General features: G+C 46.2%; 1 protein-coding gene across 2 annotated transcripts in view; it reads left to right on the plus strand.

The window, feature by feature from the left end:
* RUNX3 (RUNX family transcription factor 3) overlaps positions 1–21199 on the plus strand; it is a 99920-nt gene that overhangs the window by 70989 nt on the left and 7732 nt on the right. For both annotated transcript variants that reach the window (XM_074218094.1, XM_074218095.1), the window contains one exon: positions 17494–17646. In XM_074218094.1, the coding sequence (XP_074074195.1) occupies positions 17494–17646 (153 nt within the window). The remainder of the gene's footprint in view (positions 1–17493; positions 17647–21199) is intronic.

Raw genomic sequence — 21199 nt, forward strand, 5'->3', positions numbered from 1 at the left:
TTCCATGTTATACATTGATCTAGATTGAATGTGTTGAGAGAGAAATCATATTCTTAAGGAAGAAAAATAAAGTATGAGACAGTAAAAATACATAATAATATAATGCTTTTTTCTAATTTAATGGTAATAGTCTGGTCTTTGTTCAAAGTCCATTATTCTTTCCCTGGATACAGATGGTATTCTCTATCGCAGACAACCCCAAATTGTCCCTGGTTGTTGCACTGATGGAATGAGCAAGTCCATCAGGGTTGATTATCACCCCCATGTTGCTGTTAGGGTGTACAATGTTTTTCTGGTTCTGAAGAGCTGTTATTTTTATAGCACCTACTATCTGCTAGACTTTACTATTAAATGTTTTGTCAATATTATATTTGATCCTCACGACACTTGGAAGGTAGGGGTGGTTATTATCCCCATTTTACAGATGAGGAAACTGAAGGAGGCAGCAAAGTTAAATGATTTATCCAAGGTCACACATCTACTGAGTTCCTGAGGCAGGATTGGAACTCAGATTTTCCTGATTCCAAGGTCCAGCTCTCTGCTTACTGATCCTCTCTGCCAGTAAAAAAAAAAAAAAAAAAAAAAGCAATTCCTATCACTTGAGTTCATTCTGCCTGGTCTTGGCTCTTTTTTATCATCTTAAAAAAAGGACCACACTAAGAGGTCTCCAAAGCCCTTGCTGGCTCTGACAGACTATGGGCAATCTTCTCAGGCCTTCTTCACTCCCCATTACTCTGACTTTCCCACTGGGCTGTGTGCCTTTGAGCTAGGTCCTTAGTCTTTCTGGGCTCAAGTCCAGGGCCTCAATGTCCAAGAATAGGTTCAAGGCCAAAGAATTATCTTGAAAGAAATCAGAGAGATGGAGTAGGGCAAGGGAAGGGGTGGGGGAGGCTGGGGATGATAAACACAGGACTAAGAGTTCTAACTTTGGTACCTTCCCCAATATACACCACAGGCTACATGATTCCATCCATCCCCCCAACAGACAAAAGGATAGAGGCAAAGGGAAAGGGGGGAGTACTTTGTCTTGGGCCTGAAGCCTCAGAGGAGTTTATGACAATGGAAAAGGGAAAAAAACCATCTATGAATACGCAGAGATGAGGCCAAGAAGGGTTTCATTTTCCACGATTTTTTTTACCCATCACACTTCTCACTTGAATACTCCCGCCCGTATGCTCAGAAACAAGGGACCAGCCCTAATGAGATCCAGCCACAGTGAAGACAAATGGTACCCAGAAGCCATCCCGAGCCCCTGTGTGACCTTAGACAAGTCACTTCCTTCTCTGGCCTCAATTTTCTCATCTATGGAAAAAATGAAATGAATCTGATAGCTAGCCCTCTCAGCTCTGAGTCGGTGTTCTAAAAGCTTTCCCAGCTCTGACACACTTTATTCTAAGGGCCCCTTTAACTCACTCTGTGTTCTAAGGTCCCTTCCATCTCTGACATGAAGCGTTCTACAGATCTAGTTCTTAGACTCCTAGTTCTTAGTTTTAGAATCCTTTAGCTCTGAACATTTTGTGTTCCGAGGGTCCTCTCAACTTGGACACAAGAGCCTTCCATCTCTGTTACTCTTTTGTCCTAAGGGCTCTCAGCTCTGACATCCTATGTGCAGTGCTTCCTGCTGGTCACTGTCTTCTGCCTCCACTGTCTCCTGCAGTCCTGATGGCCATCCCTCCCCAGTCTGTGCTCAAGTCAAACCCTCTTCTCTCTGGCTCTGGCTCCAGGTGGATGCCACTTCAGCTCAGTTAGACCATTGAGGTCTGCTGTACTTTCCAGAATCATTTACATGGCAAAGAAAGACCCTGGAAAGATAGGGCTTGGCTAAAAGGAATGACTCACCAATGGTGGAATTTCAAATGTTTGGGGCAGAGAATGGGTCTTCTCCCAATTTCCTCAGATCCCTCCGGGTCTGTGTCCTGATCCTGGAGAAGAGGAGACTTTTCTCTGTGGTTTGATCATTGCTCAAAATGGAGGAACTGGAATTGTTCTAAGAGTTTCACAGCAGTGTTTGCCATAGGTTATCTCATCTTAGCCTACCTGGACCTCCTTGCCACAGAGAGCCTGAGGCATTCATTGTCCTTGTCAGACAAGCCAGGGACTTACCCATGGTCCCACAGTGAGTTGCTTCAGTGGTAGTTGAACCTGGGGCTTCCAGAACTGGCTCTGTGAGCCATAGAATCACAGAGAGATGGGGTACAGCGAGGGAAGGGGTGGGGGAGGTTGGGATGATAAACACGGAGGTCTAACTCTGGTACCTTCCCCAATATACACCACAGGCTACATGATTCTATCCATCCCCCCGGCAGACAAAAGGATAAAGGCAAAGGGAAGGGAGGGGAGCACTTTGGGAAGAGGACACCTTGGCCACCCCTCCTTCCAGAGGAGGAAAATGGGACTTGGAGGAGGAGGGGGCCAGTGTCTTAGTCAGTAAAACACTTAGAAAGTAGTACAGCCAGGATTCAAACTCACCTCCTCTGACTCCAAATGCTATTATCAGTCCATCCCAAGGCTCTGAGATTTGCTCAAGAACCCTGTTGTTACTGAGTGGACTTGCCCGTGAGTTTGTAGAGAGCTGGTGGCAGCCTTCAGAGTCTCTTAGATTTGTTCTCAGGTGGGGAGCCCTTTATCAGGGATCCTCCCACTGTCTCCCAGTTCCTCAGCAGTCAGGAAGGAGATGGGAAGAATCCCAGATAGGAACAGTCACCACCTCAGGGGGAAGAGGTTCTCTCTCTCCCTCCCTCCATCTCTTAGGGCCCATGAGGAGGAGGAACCAACTCAGCCCAGGTGGTGCCGTGCAAAGACCTCGGGAGGAACCCACCATCTTGTTCTGAGAATCCCCAGGGAAAGCCCCAAAGGCTTTCTAATAACAGAGGGACGGGCTTTGTGGGAACTGGGGCAAAGCAACAAGGCAAGGATTTGAGGCCCCAAGTTCATCTACAAATAGGACCAAGCTACCGCCAAACAAGATAGACCCTCATGCATTCTAGGTTATGAAGTTCTGTCTTGGATTTTCTCTGTTTTACAGTTTCTTCCACTTCTGACTTTTTGCATTCTAAGGGTCCTCCCAGAGCTGGCATTTTGAATTCTAAAGACCCTCCGAGCTCATTCTGTGTTCCAAAGCCCTTCCATCTCCACCATTGAATTATGCGATCTCTCCCAATTCTTAGACTCTCTGTCCTAAAATTCCTTAGCTATGTTCTAAGGGCCCATCCAGCTTAGACATTCCATAGTCTAAGATCTCTTCCATTATGGACATCCTTGGTTCTTACTGCCTCATTATTGGGGGAGGAGGTGATGGGTAAAGAGATGTTTGGGAATCCTTATTCTGCTGACATGTGACAACTTGTGCCGGTTGTCTACTGGCACCTATGACTCTGTCCTCTGGGGGGACAGCAGGCCTTGGGGAGGGACCAGGGTTTCCCCCATGAGTGGCAACAGAATGAGGAAGGGCAAGTGGAATCAGGGCCAGTAGGGCTTTGGTGCTCCAGAGTAGATGAGAGACATAGAGGGAAGGAGAGTGTCTTCTTAGATGAGAGGACTCAATCTTGAGTAGCCTGGCCAGGGGTAGGGTGGAGTTGAGAGAAGACTACAGTGTCTGTGTGTGTGTGTGTGTGTGTGTGTGTATCTGTTGGTGTGGATATCTGTGGGGGTAGGGGTGTGGATGTATGTGGGTATGTGTCTGTGTGCTTGTCTTTGTGTGTGTGTGTATTTGTGTGTCTGTGGGTATGGGTATGGGGGTGTGTATGGGGCTTAAAAATTCACCCTCCTGGAGAAAGGGTCTAGAACCCTCACAAAATCACATTAAGTGATGTCTGTTAATTAATTGATTGTGCTAGACTGCCCTCACAGACTTCTAGGCTAGGAGATACAAATCCTGAAGGGTTCTCCTGCCTTTTCAAGAGGTTTGGAAGGATGGATTTGGAAGCATCTCTGTAGCCTCCCGGGCTAGCTGGTTGGTAAGATGACTGAGGACTGCCATCATGTGGTGCCCGTCCAAGCCCAGCCAGTCCTATGGCCCCCAGAGGGGACCTGTCTCCTCTCCTTAGTAGGAGACTGTGAGATACCATCAGTCTTCAGGGAAGCTGGCATTCCCTTCTCTTGGCTCCTTCGGGCAGAACCTGCCTCCTAGAGTGGGGCCTGGATGACTTGGCGGAGGGGCCCTTCTGAAAGGAGCAGGCTGGAGAGAAGAGGAAGGTCTCCTCTGGTCTGTCCTCTTCCTCTGGTAGCATATCTTGTCCTTGGGGTGCTTTTGTCTCCGCATTTCTGATGTTCCTATGGGTCAAAGGCCTTGGCTCCCCCTAGTGGCCCCTATTCTCCTGCCACACCCCGAGGAGGGAACCTCCCTTCCTCTATTTGGCTTCCCCAGAGAAGAGAGGAAGAGGCCCAGGGATTAGGCTGTATAGCTTAGGGTTCCTAAGGAGGGTTCTTCCCTCAGTTCTCATCCTTCCTATTCCCCAGGTCTATCATCTAGCTTTAATGTTCTAAGGCCCCTCCCAGCCCTGACATTCTGGGTTCTAAGGACCGTCCCAGCCCTGACATTCTGGGTTCTAAGGACCATCCCAGCCCTGACATTCTGGGTTCTAAGGACCGTCCCAGCCCTGACATTCTGGGTTCTAAGGCCCCTCCCAGCCCTGACATTCTGAGTTCTAAGGACCGTCCCAGCCCTGACATTCTGGGTTCTAAGGACCGTCCCAGCCCTGACATTCTGGGTTCTAAGGACCGTCCCAGCCCTGACATTCTGGGTTCTAAGGACCGTCCCAGCCCTGACATTCTGGGTTCTAAGGACCGTCCCAGCCCTGACATTCTGGGTTCTAAGGGCCCTTCCAGTTCTAGTATTCTTTGATCTCAGGACCTTCTCAGTTCTGATATTCTGGTTCTAAGGGCCCTTTCATCTTGTTCTCTGTTATGTTCTGCCTTCCCATTCAGTTCTAGAAACATATTAGGCAATGAACATCATTTATTAAATACCTATTATGTTAAGCACTGGGGATGCAAACCAATGCAAAAGACAGTGCCTGCTCTCAAGGAGCTCCGTCAAGCAGACACTGTATTTGTGTACAAATTGACTGAGTCAGGCTCCCTCTGCTCCTTATAGAGGACAGACCCTGAATGAAGTGGGGGCTTCCTGCAGGGGAAGGATTGGAGCTAAGATTTGAGGGGAGCCAGGGAAATGTGCCAGGGTAGGCGGGGATGTTCTAGTCCTGGGGCTCAGACAGGCGGGGCCTGGGACACCAACACCTCAAAGATGAAGACAACACCATCAAAGATTTTCCACCCTTCGAGGGTGGGGTGGAGGTGTTGTCCCATGGACAGAAGCAAAAAAGTCCATTCACAGTCAATTGAGGGGGAGAACCCTGCCCACCAGTGATGGGAAAGTGACCCTGAGCTGAACTTGGGAGGAAGTTAGATGAGGAGGGAGATAAGATGGAAGGCCAAGTTTGTGGACAGTTCATCATCCATTTGGGCTGGAATAGAATGTACACAGAAAAATTTTGAGAAATAGAAGGGAAACATGACTGTAGCCAACATTCAGTGTTAGGCCAGGAAATTTGCATGGCCACATAGAACAGAGGTTCTTCACCTGGGCTCTCTGAACTTGGTGAGTTTTTAATATATTTCTGATTACTGTATCTCAATAGAACTAGTTCCCTTTGTAATCTTAGGTATTTCATTTTATGTATTTAAAGACAGAATTCTTCAAAGAGCCTTCACAGACTGCCCAAGAGGTCCCTAGTTCAATTTAATCCAACCTGATTTAATCCAAACCCCTCATTGTACAGATAAGGAAACTGAGGCCCTGAGAGGAGAAAGTGACATGTCCCCAAAGTCACACTTTTCATACTGGACAGCAAACCCAGGACCCTGACACTCAATCCAGGCAAGGAGGTAAAAGGGGTGCAGGAAGGGCAACTTTCTATTCTTCTGTCTTTGATGAAAGGGTATGTTTGGGGAGCGGGAGAGATGGCACTGGCAAGGACCACAGAACATGGAATGCCAGAGCAGAGGAAACATAGAACAGAGGATTTTAAGGTAGGAGGGGTTTTTGAATGTTAGAGATGGAAGGGTCCTTGGAACCTTGTCCCTGGCACATTGGTCCAGAAGGCACCTCAGAGCACAGACTTACTAAAATCAACAGGAAAGTTAGAATCTAGAATGTCGGCACTCCCCAGATGGCTTCTTTTAGGTCCAGTTAATACTGGTGCCTTTCCTGTGCATTATCTCTCATTTATTTGGTATAGATCTTGCTCAAACCTAGCTGTTTGTATGCATCTCCCCATTAGACTGCAAGCTCCCTGAGGGTAGGGACTGACATAGAAGGTGCTTGCTTAATAAATGCTTGCTGAGTGACTTGATGACCTATTCTTCCCATGTCAGTTTACTTAGGGAGAAACTGAGGTCCAGAGCAGGGGTAGCTTGAGCCTCCCTCCCCTGGCTCCCTTCAGTCCCTACTTAGAGATGTCAAACATGGGAGACTTCTCCCGAGGCCTAAAACCTCCATTTCCCTTCCCGTTCATTCTCTTTGGTGCTTCCTTCAAATGGGAGCTTCCAAACCACCATCCCATTTCCTGCCCTCTTGGCAGTTCATCCAGGCCTTGGCTGGTCTTCAGACTCCCCCGATTTAGGTGTATCTGTCTGTTGACTCCTGGCTTGCCTCCCCCACCCCTTTTGGTATGACCCCAACCCCAACAGAACAAACTTGTGGTTTCTGAGCTCAGACATGTTGTCACTGCCTCTCCAACTGGCTTCAGGAACTCCTTGATCCATCCAAAATTCCAGTTAATTCCTTCCAGTTTTAACCAAATTCTTACTGCATAATTAGCCCCCAAATTACAGGACTGGAGTAGTCATCAATGATGTTTCTAGAGGGTTTGAAGGTTGTTAAAGTCCTTAATTCCTGCCGCCCTGGGAGGGTGGAGAGGGTGAATTGTCATTAGCTCCATTTTTGAGGTGGGGAGACAAAGGTTATGTGGGCTCTTCATGGGCCAGACTGCCAAGGCAGACTCCAACTCAGTTCTTCTGACTGACCACCACAGATCTACCCCCTCCCCTCTCTTTCCTGGCTTCTTTTGAGGCTCAGCTCAAAGCCACCTTCTGTCTGGGCCTTTCCTAGTCTTTCTCCCATCCTCTTGCACACAGATGCCATCTCATCTTCTCTCTTTGTATCTTGTATGTGTCTAAATAGTTATGGGTTATTTCCACCATAAGAATGTTTACTTTTCTATAAGTCTGGAATCCAGGAAAAGTTTAAGAAGTGCTAGTTGAGTGACTGATGGTCCTTTGCATTTCTGGGTCACTGTTCTAGGTCCCTGGGTTCTGAAACCTCTTTTAGTATCTTTCCCAGCCTGATGCCAGAGGGCAATATGGGAGGAAGATGGAGACAATGTCACCTGGGGATCAGTGCCCCTTCTAGGTTCTGTCACCCAGTCAGAGGATCTGGGTTTGAATCCTGACTAAGTCTTACTCCTTGTGTGGTCTTAAGTTAGTCTCTCTGGGCCTGGCTTTACTCACCTGTAAAGTGAGGGGCTTGAGCTCCCAATCTGTGAGCCTATGACAGACTCTGAATTTCTTCTCATTTACTCTGTGTCCTGGGCCCCTTAACAATCGGAAAATCCATGGGCCCCTTGTCAGAATGAGGATTTTTAAATTCCTAAAATGCATGAGATGATAGAAAGAGTCAGGAAGCTCTGAATTCATATCTAACCTCTGTTATTTCCTAACTGTGTGGTCCTGGGCAAGTCATTTTACCTTGTTTGTCTGTTTCCTCATCTGGAAAATGAGGATGATAGAATAAAATGAAATAATGTTTGTAAAGTGCTCAGCATTGTCCCCTCCACAGAGTGGGTAATCATCATCATCATCATTAATCATGTTGAAATACAGATACCAAAATATTTTAAAATAAGTTCCCAGTCCCTACTTAAACTCTCCTGTCCTAGGACATCCTTGAGATGTTTAAGCACCCTGATGTAATGTCAAGCATTATGTCTTGCCGGCGACACCAATGGTAGTTCCTAGAACAAGGACAGTAGACCAGATTTGGAATCGTGCCTCTGGCTCTTACCAGTTGTTAGATCCTGGGCAAATGCCTTCTTCTCCTTCCCTGTCTGTTCAATGGTTATAACTTTACTGACACTATCTCCATCGAAGACTCATTATGGTGAGGTCTTAAAGGGTTCAATATGAATTATTATCATCATCCCTTTGAACCTAGTTGTCTGTTTTGCTTTATTATGGTATTTTAATTCAATTGGGGAGGATGAGTAAAAGCTTCCTTGAAGCAATGGTATCGGAGGTCTCTTTTATTGAGCAACTAGGTCATGATCTCGGTACCTTCAAGAAGCATCCAAGTGGGGCAAGACAATCTTTCTCCTTGGAGAATTCTCCGCCCCCATGGGGAAACATAGTCTTTGCCCTCAGAGATGCTCTCTTGGCTCTTCAGGAGTCCCCAGGCGAAGGGAAGAAATGACTCCCACCTGCTTAGGGCTCTGGAAGATGAAGTCCTCTAGAATGTTAGCTTCTAGCTGTTCCCTTTTCTGCCCTCCCTCCATGACCACCTTCAGAGTGAGCTAGCTAGAACCATGCCCCCCCACCAATCACCACACCTTGAGGAGCCATAGAGTGCCAGCAATCACTTGACTTTTCACCATCCTTGCCCTGTGAGGGAGAAGAAGTCCTTCCCAGGGACCAGGAGATGCCGGTGTCCTCTGTGGGACCCTGAGTGGGTCTATTTCCTGCTGCAGGCTTGAGGAGAAGAGCCTGGGGTCAGGAGACACATTTCCCAGCCCCAGCTCAGCTCCACTCTTGCTGGTTAGCTTACAGCCTGCTCTCTCCATCACTTTTTTCATTGATATTGTTCCAAACCTCCTCCTCCTTTCTCAAGTCCTGAGCATCGACCCTTCCTGTTCTACCACCACCACCACCATCTCCATCCTTTGAGCCCCCCACCTTTAACTCCTACTTTACCAGAAGACTGAAGCCTTTCACTTTGTAGGCCCTCCTCTCCAGTTCTCGGCAAGTGGAGTGGCCCTTCTTGCCAAGACTAGTACCTTCCCTTGGACCTTGGATCTCATCTCTCCCCGACTTGGCCCAGCCCTGATCTCTTCTGCAAATTCAACACTCTCTCAATTAGCTTCTTACATTTACCCTAAAAAAAAAACCAAATCCAAAATCACTTTTCTCTTGATCCTGCCAGCTTCTTAAACCCTGTTCACCCACCTCTCCTCTCTCTCCTTTCCTTGCCAAACTTCTAGAGGAATCTCTGGCAATTTCTCACCAACCACTCCTATCTTATCCCCTTTAATCCCACCTCTCAAAACTGACAGTGACCCCCTTAAACCCTAGGATTGTGAATTTAGAGCTGGAAGAGCCTCTCAAGGCCTCATTTTACAAATATGGAGTACAAAGACAGATTATGAAGATGGAGTGTTAGATTCAAGGAATAACAAGGAGGTGGGTGTCTCTGGGTCATAAAGACATGGACAGAAATGAAGAATAAGTCTGAAGAAGTTAGAAAGGAGCCAATCAGAAGACTGTATATTTGATCCTGAAGGAACTAGGGTACTAGAGTTTATGTGAAGAGGGGTGTGTGACATGGTCAGACCTTTAGAGAAGTCACTTGGACAGCTGAGTGGAGGGATGGGAATGTGAGAGACTTGAGGCCAGGACACCAATTAGAAGGAAAGGTGTGATGATGACCAGGGTGCTGACCTCATGAGCAGAAAGAAAGGAACATAGAGCAGAGATATTGTGAAGATGAAAATGGCCAGATTTGGCAATGGGTTGGATATGTGGGGTGCATGAAAGTGAGGAGAATACCAAAGGCCTAAGTCTGAGCGACTGGGAGTAAGATGAAAACTTAGAGGACTTTGGTGCTAGATAATGAATCCTATTTTAGACTGGTTACACATACTGTTATGTTTAAGATGCTTATGAGACATTCAGTAGACGATATCCATAGGCAGTTGGTAACTTAGGTCTGGGAGTCATCTGCATAGAGCTGGTCATTAGATACATGAGAGCTAAAGATCTCATCAGGTCAGATAGTCAAATGATAGGTGGGTCCAAACAGACCCCAGTCAGCAAAGGAGACTGAGGAGGAGCTGTGGGTAGGTTAGGAACAGATCTAGAGAAGAAAGAATATCTGGTAAGAGAGAGTGATCGTGCCAGTCTACAATGATACTGAGAGGGGTGAGAATTGAGATTTAGCCATTAAGAGATCCTTGGTATTTGGGGGAGACTGAACAAATGATGAGGTTGGAAGTTGGGTTGCAGCAGGTTTAGAGGCACAAGAAGTAGGCAAAGAGAAGAGACTCCTCTTCATTTGAGATAGTAGTGAAAGAGGCCACATGGCTAGTGAGGATTGAAGGGAGAATTTGAACTCAAATATATATATATATATATATATATATATATATATATATATATATATATATATATATATATATACACATATGTATGTATATATGTATATATACCTATATATGCCTTACTGTGGAATTTAAGGCCATCTATGAACTGATTACAAGCTGCCTTTTCAGAATTATATCCAAATCTACTCCCCTTTCTACACTTTCTGTTCCAGCCAGACTATCCCCCTCCCCATGCCCAGGATGCCTTCCTTGCCAGCTGAAGCCCTTTCTATTGTCAAAGCCAAATTTGTGCCACTTCCTCCATGAAGCCTACCTAGACATACTCTTGCTAGCCAAAAACTCTTCTCCCCCCTCAGATTTTCTTTGAGCAATATATTGTTGGAATCTTTCCTTTGTCCCTTTACACTCTGTTGTATCATAGTCATTTATATGTGCATCTTGCTCCCCTTATTAAATTGTAAACTCCTTGAGGGCAGGGACTGAACCATTTTGTAATAATAATAATTACAACATGGCTGGCATTTTTCTAGTGCTTTGGGGTTTCATTTGCTCCTCATAACAACTATACAAAGTAGGTGCTGTTATTATATTCAATTTTCAGATGAGGAAACTGAGGCAGATAGAGGTTAAATGACTTGTCCAAGGGGTCTCACAAGCTAGTGTCTGAGATGGTCTTTCTGATTCCCACATCCTATGTTCATAAGCTCCTTGAGGGCAAGAACTGGGTCATTCCTTCATCTTTGGGTCACCAGACCAGAGATGACTCTGCAATAGGATAAATGGGAGTCACCCTGAGATGATAGAATTAAGAACATTTGATGGGGAATCTGAAGACTTGGTCAAGCCCAGCCTTTACCAACTATCTCACCTTGGGAAATGAGACCTTGGATGGGGTGCCATCCAGGAGCAGCTGGCCCTTTTGATCCCTGCCTACTTGGGGCATTCCCCTTTCCAATGGACCATTTTATACTTAATAATGACTATAATAATTTTATTATTTATTATCATAATTTATATTAATAAGATTAACAAGCAATTCTATCATAAATACTGCATATAAAATGCTTTGGTTTGCTACAGATATACTCTACAAAATACATCATTTCGTTTGATTTTATAGAAATAGTGCTTCCATCATTGAGGAAGCAACAAGTCAAATGGCAGTGAGTAGACTTGTCTTCATTTCTGAAGCACTGTCTCCCTTAATTTGTGGACCAGGTGAAGAGATAGATGGGTTAGCTGATAGTCTATGTGAATGAATTAGGATCTGGTTGAATGATGGGGACCCAAACTGTTGATTCATTGTTGACCTGAAATCTTATAGTGCAGGCTAGACCTCTGTAGAAGAGATTTTAGATTAGTTACTGGTTGGACTAGTTGACTTTTAAAAGGCATCTTCCATTTCTTGAGATTCTAGGTTCCTCTGATACTTTGGTTCCCCAAGCCTCTGTTTTCTTATCTGTAAATGGGTGGCATTTTTCTCCCCAGCTGAGGATCAGAGCAGGTGAATGGAAATAACTTGTAACATTTCTAAGGTTTCATGAGAATGAATGGTGATGGTTTAAGGGGGAGGAAAAGTATTAGTTTTCTTCTAATCCCCATATTCAGGGACAGGTTTAAAATGGCCAGGCTCAACCTAATCTCCTTGCCCACCCAGAGCATCGGATGGAATGATCATGGAGGGTAATAATATTTAGGATTCAGTGCTGGATGGACCCCTCTAGTTTCTCAAATGATGATGAAATGCGGAAAATTTGAGGCCCTGCTTAGTTCGGATGTGTAAGTCCGCTGATCCCCAATGTAGTGGTTGATGAGCTTCAGGGCTCAGGACTCTCCCACTGCGAGGTGTGCTGGCTGCCAGGTCTACCTCTCCCTGCCTTCTCAGTTCTAGAAACATATATTGGTCAACATCCCAGGACAAGATGTACTTTGGGACCTTATCAAAGGAGCAGGCAGCTCTCGGGGTGTTTTTTTTTTCTCCTCAGCTTAATCCAACTTCCCCGAGATGGCTTCTAGTCAGTGTAAATCTCCTGACAAACTATTGCTGTTGCAACACCCCCTTCTTCAGCCCCTTCCCCTGCAGCCTCAGGCAGAGAAGAGACAGTAGAGTCTGTGTCTGGGTCTACCGAGGGGGCCGGTGCCAAGTGCGGCTTGACCCAATGTCGTAAGCAGGCCCACTTCAGACGAGTGAAGGATGAGTTATCCTGACCTCAGAAAGCACTCTTTCCCCTGGGTCGGGCCAGGTCTGCCTGGGCCGGGCCAGGCCGGCCTGGGCTTGGGGTTTGGGGTTCTTCATTTGTTTGCTTCTTCTAATACCCTTGAGCCATCTTTCCTCCCCGTCTTTTTCCTCTCTGCCCTGAGAAACCTCTCACTGGACCCCAAGGCTTTCTGTCTGGGGAACTGGACACTTTAACTCCCCTAACCTGTCCCTCTTCACCTCTCTCCTGTCCAAGGTGTTAATAAGAAGCAGAATTTGAATCCTGGTCCACTGGCTTAAGAACCAATATCCTTTTCATGGATTTGGATCCTAGCTTAGCCACATTGTAGATACAGGGTGGGAAGGGACATCAGAAGCCAATTGCTTCCCCCCATTCTACAATTGAGTATACTAAGGACCAGGGAGCTTAAGGAATTTGCCTAAGATCATATCCTCAGGGGTGAGATTTGGACCCAGGCCCTCTGAAATCAGAGACAATGATCTTTCCTACTCTGTCTCCATGTTGCTGTCCATCACAGCTCTCTGTACTTCATTTTCTAAGTCCCTTTTTGCCCTATTATATAATAATGTACATAAAGTCACTTTTCAAATCTCAAACCTGTATCAATGTTGGTCACGATGAGTAACATCTTAAGAGCTCTGACATCCTTCTCCTGCCCCTCCTGCATTTGGTAGATGAGAAGGCTGTGGAGGCCTAGTTAGAGGAGGCCACATAGAACCTGACTGGCAGACTGGGAGTCGTCTGGCTCCCAACCCAGTGCCTTTCCAACTCCTAGTTATTCAAAAAGTATTTGTTAAGCATCTGTGTTTGACCCCAAGCACAAAGCAGTTTAGATAAAGGGTGTTTCTCGTTCACCGAACTCCTAGGCTGGGAAAGGATTTGAGTTTGGACACCAAAGTCATGTCCAAATGCACCCAAGAGAGCAGCATTGTCTAAGACCCAAGTGGGGAGATCACGACTGTCAGGAAATCTGGGTGAGCATCCTGAGAGGACACTTTAAAGCCAGTATAGGATGCAGAGAAAGCAGGAGATGGCATTCCAGATAGGAGGAAATGCAAGAGGGGAAGCAGGAGAAGGTAGGTTATGGCCAGGGAATTCCAGCCAGAATTTGTTTTTCATGGTGTTTATTTTGATTAAGTTCATAATTTCAGGGTCAGAGCTAGGATTTCATTGAGATGCAGGTGTTCTTAACCTTTTTTTTGTATCATGGGCCCCTTGGGAAGTCTGGTAAAATCCATGAAATCCTTCTCAAAATGTTTTAAAATGCATAAAATAAAATCCACAAGATCATGAACAAAATCATATTGAAATAGTTTTCAATTTTTTTTTAAATCTATGGATTGAGGGTGGTTAGGTGGCACAGTGGATAGAGCATTGGCCTTGGAGTCAGGAGTACCTGAGTTCAAATCTGACCTCAGACACTTAATAATTACCTAGCTGTGTGGCCTTGGGCAAGCCACTTAACCCCATTGCCTTACAAAAAACTAAACTAAACTAAACTAAACTAAACTAAATTAAAATAAAATAAAATAAACTCAAATAAAAATAAAATAAAATAAACTCTATGGATCCCAGGTTAATAATCTCTGGTATAGGGAATTCTTGTTGAATAAATTCTTCATCCAAAGTATCTTGTCTCTTACCAAAAAAGTGGGGGGAAAAACACCCCAACTGTTCTGCAGCTTCTAATCTTAGAGAATTACCTGGGGCCATTGGCAATTTGAGCGACTTGCTCAGGGCCTAGAAGTCATAAGCATCAGAAGTAAGATTTGAGCCCCAGTCTTCTGATTCCAGAGTTGTTGCTGTTCCCATTGTATGACTAGTAGATGGCTAGAGAAACCTTCAGCTCAGGGACTGATCTCCCTCAGTTAGTGAAGTGACCTCTCCCTTTGGAAATGGTTTAGTATTTTTACTCTCCTATTTATGTTCCCTTCCACAGAACATTAATATTGAGGTCAAGGTCAAGGATTATTTTTTATTTTATATTTGTATCTCTAGGACCTGGCACAGTGCCAGATATGTAGCAGTAGTAGCAATAGTAATGGTGTGTGGTAGGTGAGGTGTGATGGTGGTAGTAGGTGATAGGGTTGATGATGCTAGTCTAAGTGCTTGTGGTGGTAGATGATGGTGAGAGTGGATAATTCTGGCAGTGAAAGGTGGTAGAGGTGAGTGGAGTGGAGGCAGATGGCTGAGAGTGGAAGAGTGTAGTCATGGGTGGTTAGCAGGGGTGATAGTACTATCAGTGGCTGATGGTGGTGGCTGAACAGTGATGCTGGGGGTGGATGGTGGTAAGTGACTGTAGGTAATGGTAGCAGCTCACACTTAGTTAAGGCCTTAAAGTTGACCAAGTACCTTATATCATTTGAATCTTATAACATCCCTGTGAGATGGAGGCTATTATTCCCCCATTTTACAGAGGAGAAAACCAAAGCTTAGAGTGGTTAAGTTATCATCTATTTATAGCTACTAAGGAACTGAGACAATATTTGAACCTAGCTTGCCCCACTTTGTTTAGAGCTCTGGAATAGTCTGTGAGCTGAAAGGAACTCGAGAGGGTCCTCTTGTCCAGTGCTCCTCATTTTACAGATGAGGAAATTGAGACCAAGTAAGGTTGGGTGACTTGCCTAAGCATCCACAAGTAGTTACTGACAATAAGTCTTTTAATTCCAGGCCCATGGGCTCCACCATGCCACACTCTAACTCCTGCACCACATTGCCTTTCTAAATAGATGTTTAATATTCCAATTGAGAAACTTGAGGCCCCGAGGAAAGGCTACTGACTAAGATGACTTTCTGTGTAAGCCAGTTTGAGCCACTTGGAGCTTCTGAGTACAGACCCCATTTCTTGGGGGCCTGGGGGCCCATCTGTTGCTTCTCCTTTTTTTCTCTCTGCCATTGGTCCCAATGCAATCATCTGGGGACTTTGGACTCCTCAAGAGGCTCTTGGGGGCAGGCCATCCCTCATTATAACAGCCCCAGTCGCCCTTGTTCCAGTTGTCACAACACTGGAGTCCAGGATGTCATCTCTGGGGTCACATTTCATTTTCCACATAATGCCCCTTCAGATGTATGAAGCCAGCAACTGGGTCTCGCCAGTCTTCTCTTCCCCCAAAGTATGTGAACTCCTTGAGGATGGGCCTGTCAAAAGGCCCTTTTTGTATCCCAATGCCTGCTGAAGGACTGGCTCATGTCCTTGAATTGATCCTCCTAAGGCCTGGTCCCTAGGCTTCCCCATTGTTGGATTGGTCTTCAGCTTGCCATTCCTCTTCCCATGATGTGAACACAGCACTCCCCATTTTGCCTGACCAAGGTGAAAACCCCAAACCATCTACTTCTTCGAATAGGGCCCCAAGTCTACTGTGTGCTAAATGATAAAGAGCAATCACCCCCTCCTCCATAATCCCTGCCCTCAGGGAGCTCCCAGTCTAATGAAGGAGGTAATGTGCAAACAGAACATCTTGTCTGACAAGATGTATATAGGATTAAATTTTGAGATACTCATTTGATGGAAGTTTTTGTAAAAAGTGAGACTTTAACTGGGACTTAGAGGTCAAAGAAGCCAGGAGGCAGAGACTAGGAGAGAGGGCAGCCCAGGCTTGAGTCCTAGCCAGAGAAACCACCTGGAGCCAGGAGAGATGGGGGGGTCTTGCCAGGAAGCCCAAGTAGCTGGATCTTAGGATCCACGAAGGTGGAAGAAACCTGGAAAACTGGGAAGGGAACAGGTTACAAACGACTTTAAATGCCATACAAAGCCCTGGGGGGGGGGCTGGTCCATTTGGGTTCTGGTCTCAGCTCTGCCACTACTCCTACCTAATATGTAACTTTGGCCAAGATCCTTCCCCTCTTTGGACACCAGTTTCCTCACCTCTGACATAAAGGGGCGAGACTCAGATAATCCCCCAAGAAAGGGAGGTGGGATTGTGCTGTGCAAAGAGCCCTGGATTTAAAATAGGAGAACCTGGGTTTGTGTACCAGCTCTGCTGATCATGCCTGGGTGATGCCTGGGCAGGTCACTTATCTCACCCTCTCTTTCCTCATCCCTCAAATGAAGGGATCAAACCAATCTCTGAGGTGGTCTCTGTCTTTAAAAGGCTCATCCAAGACCTCCCCATTGTTTTTTAAGACCTCCCCATTGTGTGATCCCAGTGGAGGAGCTACAGGTGAATAAACTGCTATGGAAGGAGATAAATGGTGATATGAAAATGGACCCAGACTTGAGTTAGGAGAGCTGGGTTCAAATGCCACACTTTTTAACCCAATGTGGAAAGTTAGCTTTGGTTTCCTCAGATGTAAAAGGGAAATGAGATCTGCATCTCCTGCCTCCCAAAGGTGTCTGGCAAGCACTTTTCAAATATTCAAACTACCTCCTAAGTGCAGTTTTCCATCATTGTCTCCTTGAAATTACTCTGCCTTGTGTGTTTGTGGATTGTATTCGTCCCCCCAAGAGAATGTAAACTTCTTGAAGGCTAGCAATATTTTGCATTTGCCTTTGTATTCTCGGTGCTTCAAGTAGAGAAGGGGAGTTTAATCCATGTTGACTGAATTGAATTCTTCTCATCATCTTTTAGGGAGCTGGCACCAAGGTGCATCACCCCTTTCCCAGACTCCCCAGGTTTTGCTTATGTTTCAGAGGATAGAATATAGAGCAGAAAGAAAAAGTTTACAGAGGAGGAAACTGAAGCCTAGAAGGGAAAAAATCACACAGTAGCAAAGTCGGGGTTCAAATATCAACTCCAATGCTGCCTCCATTGGATCATGCCGACCCTTCAGGTGGCAGGGTCCTGGGGAAGAAAGTGAACTCTTTCCTTCCCTGGGTAAGTAGAGGCAAGAGATGAGGTGGGGAAGGACGACAGCAAGGTAAACTCTATGAATGTGATGCTGACAGACTTTCTCCCTCCTCTCAGGGCACAGGCAGAAAATGGAAGACCAGCCAAAGGCCTTTCCTGATCGATTTGGTGAACTGGACCGGCTGCGAATGCGAGTGACGCCCACGACTCCTAGCCCCCGGGGCTCCCTTTCTACCCCCACTCACTTCAGCACCCAGGCCACAGCCCAAGGTACAGGATGAGGGTCCCAACTAGGAAGCAGTGTCCAATCGAGGGGGAGTGGGGAAGAGGTTCCACACTGGGAGAGTGGAAGAAACAGGGTCGCTGATGTATTGTGTTTTCTACTTAAATGTGAGTTTCTTGAGGGCAGGAACCACATCTTCACCTTTACTTGTATCCTCATAGCTTAGTTTCTAGCATGTTGTAAGAATTTAATAAAGACATCTGTCCTGCCCTCCAGGAGAGATAGAGGGCCAGGCCTAGTGTCAGGAAAACTCAGCTTAGGAGCTGGGTAACCCTGGGGCAGGTCCCTTCACCCTGTCTGCCTCTGTTTCCTCATCTGTAAAATGAACTGGAGAAGGAAATGGCAAAATCACTCAATGTCCTTGCCAAGGAAATCCCAAATCAGTTTGAAACTACTCATCAGTACAAGGATCTTAAATTTTTTCAAAGAAAACTATGGATATACAAAACTATTTATATACAAAAGTATATAAAAATATTTCCAAGATCATAAAGGTCATTATAAAATAAGATGACTATTTCCTGAAGGCTATCCCCAAAAATGGATTTCAGAAGAGGGTGATGAGGAGAGTAGGGAAAGAGGAGCAGAGGGAGGAAACTAGTATAGATATAGGGAATAGCATGGGCAGAGGTACCGAGATCAAGGTGTACATGGGCGAGTTCTGGTGGTAGACTCCCTGGCAGGTGGAAGACCCTAAAGGGAAGAGAAGCCTGGAAGGGCAAGCAGGGGTCTTGACTACCAAAGGGAACCACAGAACCTAGGAGGAGCACCTGGGAAGGCCAGATCAGCTGGCGGGGGGAAGAGAGAAAAGCCAGAAATAGCAGGGGCACCTGACTGTTCACAGAGTCACTTCCTCATCCCTAAGGATGGGGTGAATTAGGTGACCTGCCCCCCCAGGCCCCTGCTGAGCCCGGTTGTCCCAGACCCCTCACCCCCACAAAATGTGTGCTTCTGCTGGGCATGCCATCCTGGTGGTCTGCCAGATATGTGGGCATGTGTGGACCCTGAGCAGGTGAGGCAGAGTCCCTGCCCATTTGGAAGCCCCCACCATGGGAATGGAGGGCACCAGAGGGAAAGTGATGGAATGCCCTGGAGGGCAGCCAGGTCAAGCGAGGACTGGCAATACACCTGTTAGATAACAGGGTGATATTCTGTATAGTCAGGATAAAGGGAAGCCAGGCTCAAAGGGGGAGCCAAGGAGGTGGGGGAGGGGGGTCCTCAGGCCCGGGATGGCTGGGGCAACCCTGGCTGAGAGAGAAGGGAAGAGGAGGAGAAGGGACTAAGTATTGAAACAACACCCCCATGCCAGCGTGCCAAGTGCTTTTCTGTTCTAATCTCATGGCCAAGGGCAGAAAGGAGAGCACATCTGTTTCTTAATACAATTGTGATATTGGGCAAAGCCCTCCCCCACCCCTTGGCCTCAGCTCCTTTCTTTGTAAATGAGGAAATTGAATTCTGTTAACTCAGAAGTCTTTTCCAATTTAGAACTGGGGTTGGGACCCTGTGAGTCTCAGAACTTGGAAAGGCCCTTAGAACACCAAATGTCAGGGCAAGGAGTATCCTTAAAGTACCGAACAACAGGACTGGAGGGAGCTTAGAATATAGAATGTCAGTACTAACTATGGCCTTAGCACATTGAATGTCAGAGGGAGAAGAGATTCTTGATCGTGGAATGTTAGAGCTGAAAAGTACAATTCAATTCGACCCAAGAAACCTTTCTTCTGTGCCTCCCATAGGTCCGTCATTGTGCGGTGCTCAACCTCAACAGGTCCTTCAAGAATGTTCTAGGGTCTCAACTTTAGAATGTAGAATGGTGGCATTGGAAGGGACATCAGAGCATAAAATATGAGACCTGGGAAAGACCCAGAATGTTGGGTTTTGTGCTAAATATGTCCAGAGATTTTAGAAAATTAGAGGATGGAATGAGAGCTAGAAGAGCCTGGGGAACCTAGACCATAAATACAGATTGTGATCTTGGAATTCCAAGAGGCCTTGGAACATAGACTGTGTGTGTGTGCGTGTGTGTGTGTGTGTGTTGTAAGAGTGTGTTTTTAAAAAAAATTTTCTCTGATCTGGTTATTTTATAAGACTTATAAAACCATCACCTAAGTTATAGCTAGTAAATAAATAAACCTTTTACTCCCAGTATGTTTGACACCTGAACAAACAGAGACTTCGCTGCCTCTTCTCTATCAATCCTTGGCTGGTGTACTTAGTGGTCTCTCAGCAGCTGAGGCCTTGGGCAGGGTGTGCTTCCAGAATTTCCCCTTCTTCTCACGTGAAAAGTTTCATTTGTGAAAAATCACTGGGAGTCTATTTCTGAGGAAAACGGCTTCCATCAAGGGATCTTCCCTTTTTTGCCCAGATGTATATTAAGATGCAGCATGAGGCAGCTAGGTGGCACAGTGAATACAGCACTGGCCCTGGAGTCAGGAGGACCTGAGTTCAAATTCGACCTCAGATACTTAAAAATGGCCTAGCTGTGTGGCCTTGGGCAAGTCACTTAACCCCTTTGCCTTAAATAAATAAAAATTTAAAAAAGATGTAGCATAAAGTCCCTAGTGTCTCTAGGGACAGAGAGGACCAGAATGAGACCCAGGTTTGTAGCTCAAAGCTCCCTCCCTCCCTCCCTGTACTGATGCTGCCTAAGGAAAAATTGGCCAAATGCATGTCTGGGAGGCTTTAGACCTGACTGAATCATCCAAGTCTTAAGCTATTATTCTATATCTTAAGCTCTGATGGGTTCTAAGTGCCCTCCCAGCTCTGACGTCCTGTGTTCTAAGGGGCCCCCCAGCTCTGACGTCCTGTGTTCTAAGGGCCCTCTCTGCTCTGATATCCTGGGTTCTCAGGTATGGAATTTTTGAAGACAGGAATGTTTGTCTTTCTTTGTCTTTCCTAAACCTAATCCAATGAGTGATATAATTATCAAATGTTTGTTGGTTGATTGGCCACCTCCACCTTGCTTTGTCTCCTTGTCCCTCTGCAAAGGAGATGTGGGACTGCCACCAGGAGCCCAATAGTCAGACCAGAGGGCTTTATTATCTTGGCTGCCTCTTGGCTTAGACTATCCATTTTCTCAGGACAAAATTATTGCCCCTCCAACAGCCCTGGTGACAGCAAAGCTGTTGGGAGAGGAAGGAAGTTAGGCAAATTTGGGGGGGGAGAAGCAAACTGACTATGAGCTTGTCCCCATGACCTTGGCTCAGTAGACTAGGGGAGCCTATGGCAGCCACCTTCATCTCGGACTGATATACCATAGTTGCTTCTGTGTCATTCTCTGATTTGATGCCAGGAGAGCCTGCATAGCTGAGGGGGAATCCACCCGTTGTCAGTCAGTCCCTGGGTGTGGTGTAAAGCAAGTGTGGGGGCCTCTGAACGAGGGGGTTGACTTGGGGTATTCTGGTGTCCTAGTCCAAAAGAAACCAGGGAGAGGGAAAGAAGCTGGTGATCTTGAAGCTTTGGAAGCTGGGATGATGCTCTGTGAAGATGGACAGATGGACCTGTGGAATCCAGGGAGAGATGGGGGGCAGTGCACCAGGC

This window comes from Macrotis lagotis, chromosome 1 (assembly GCF_037893015.1).
Source record: "Macrotis lagotis isolate mMagLag1 chromosome 1, bilby.v1.9.chrom.fasta, whole genome shotgun sequence".
In the NCBI taxonomy this organism is placed as follows: Eukaryota; Metazoa; Chordata; class Mammalia; order Peramelemorphia; family Peramelidae; genus Macrotis; species Macrotis lagotis.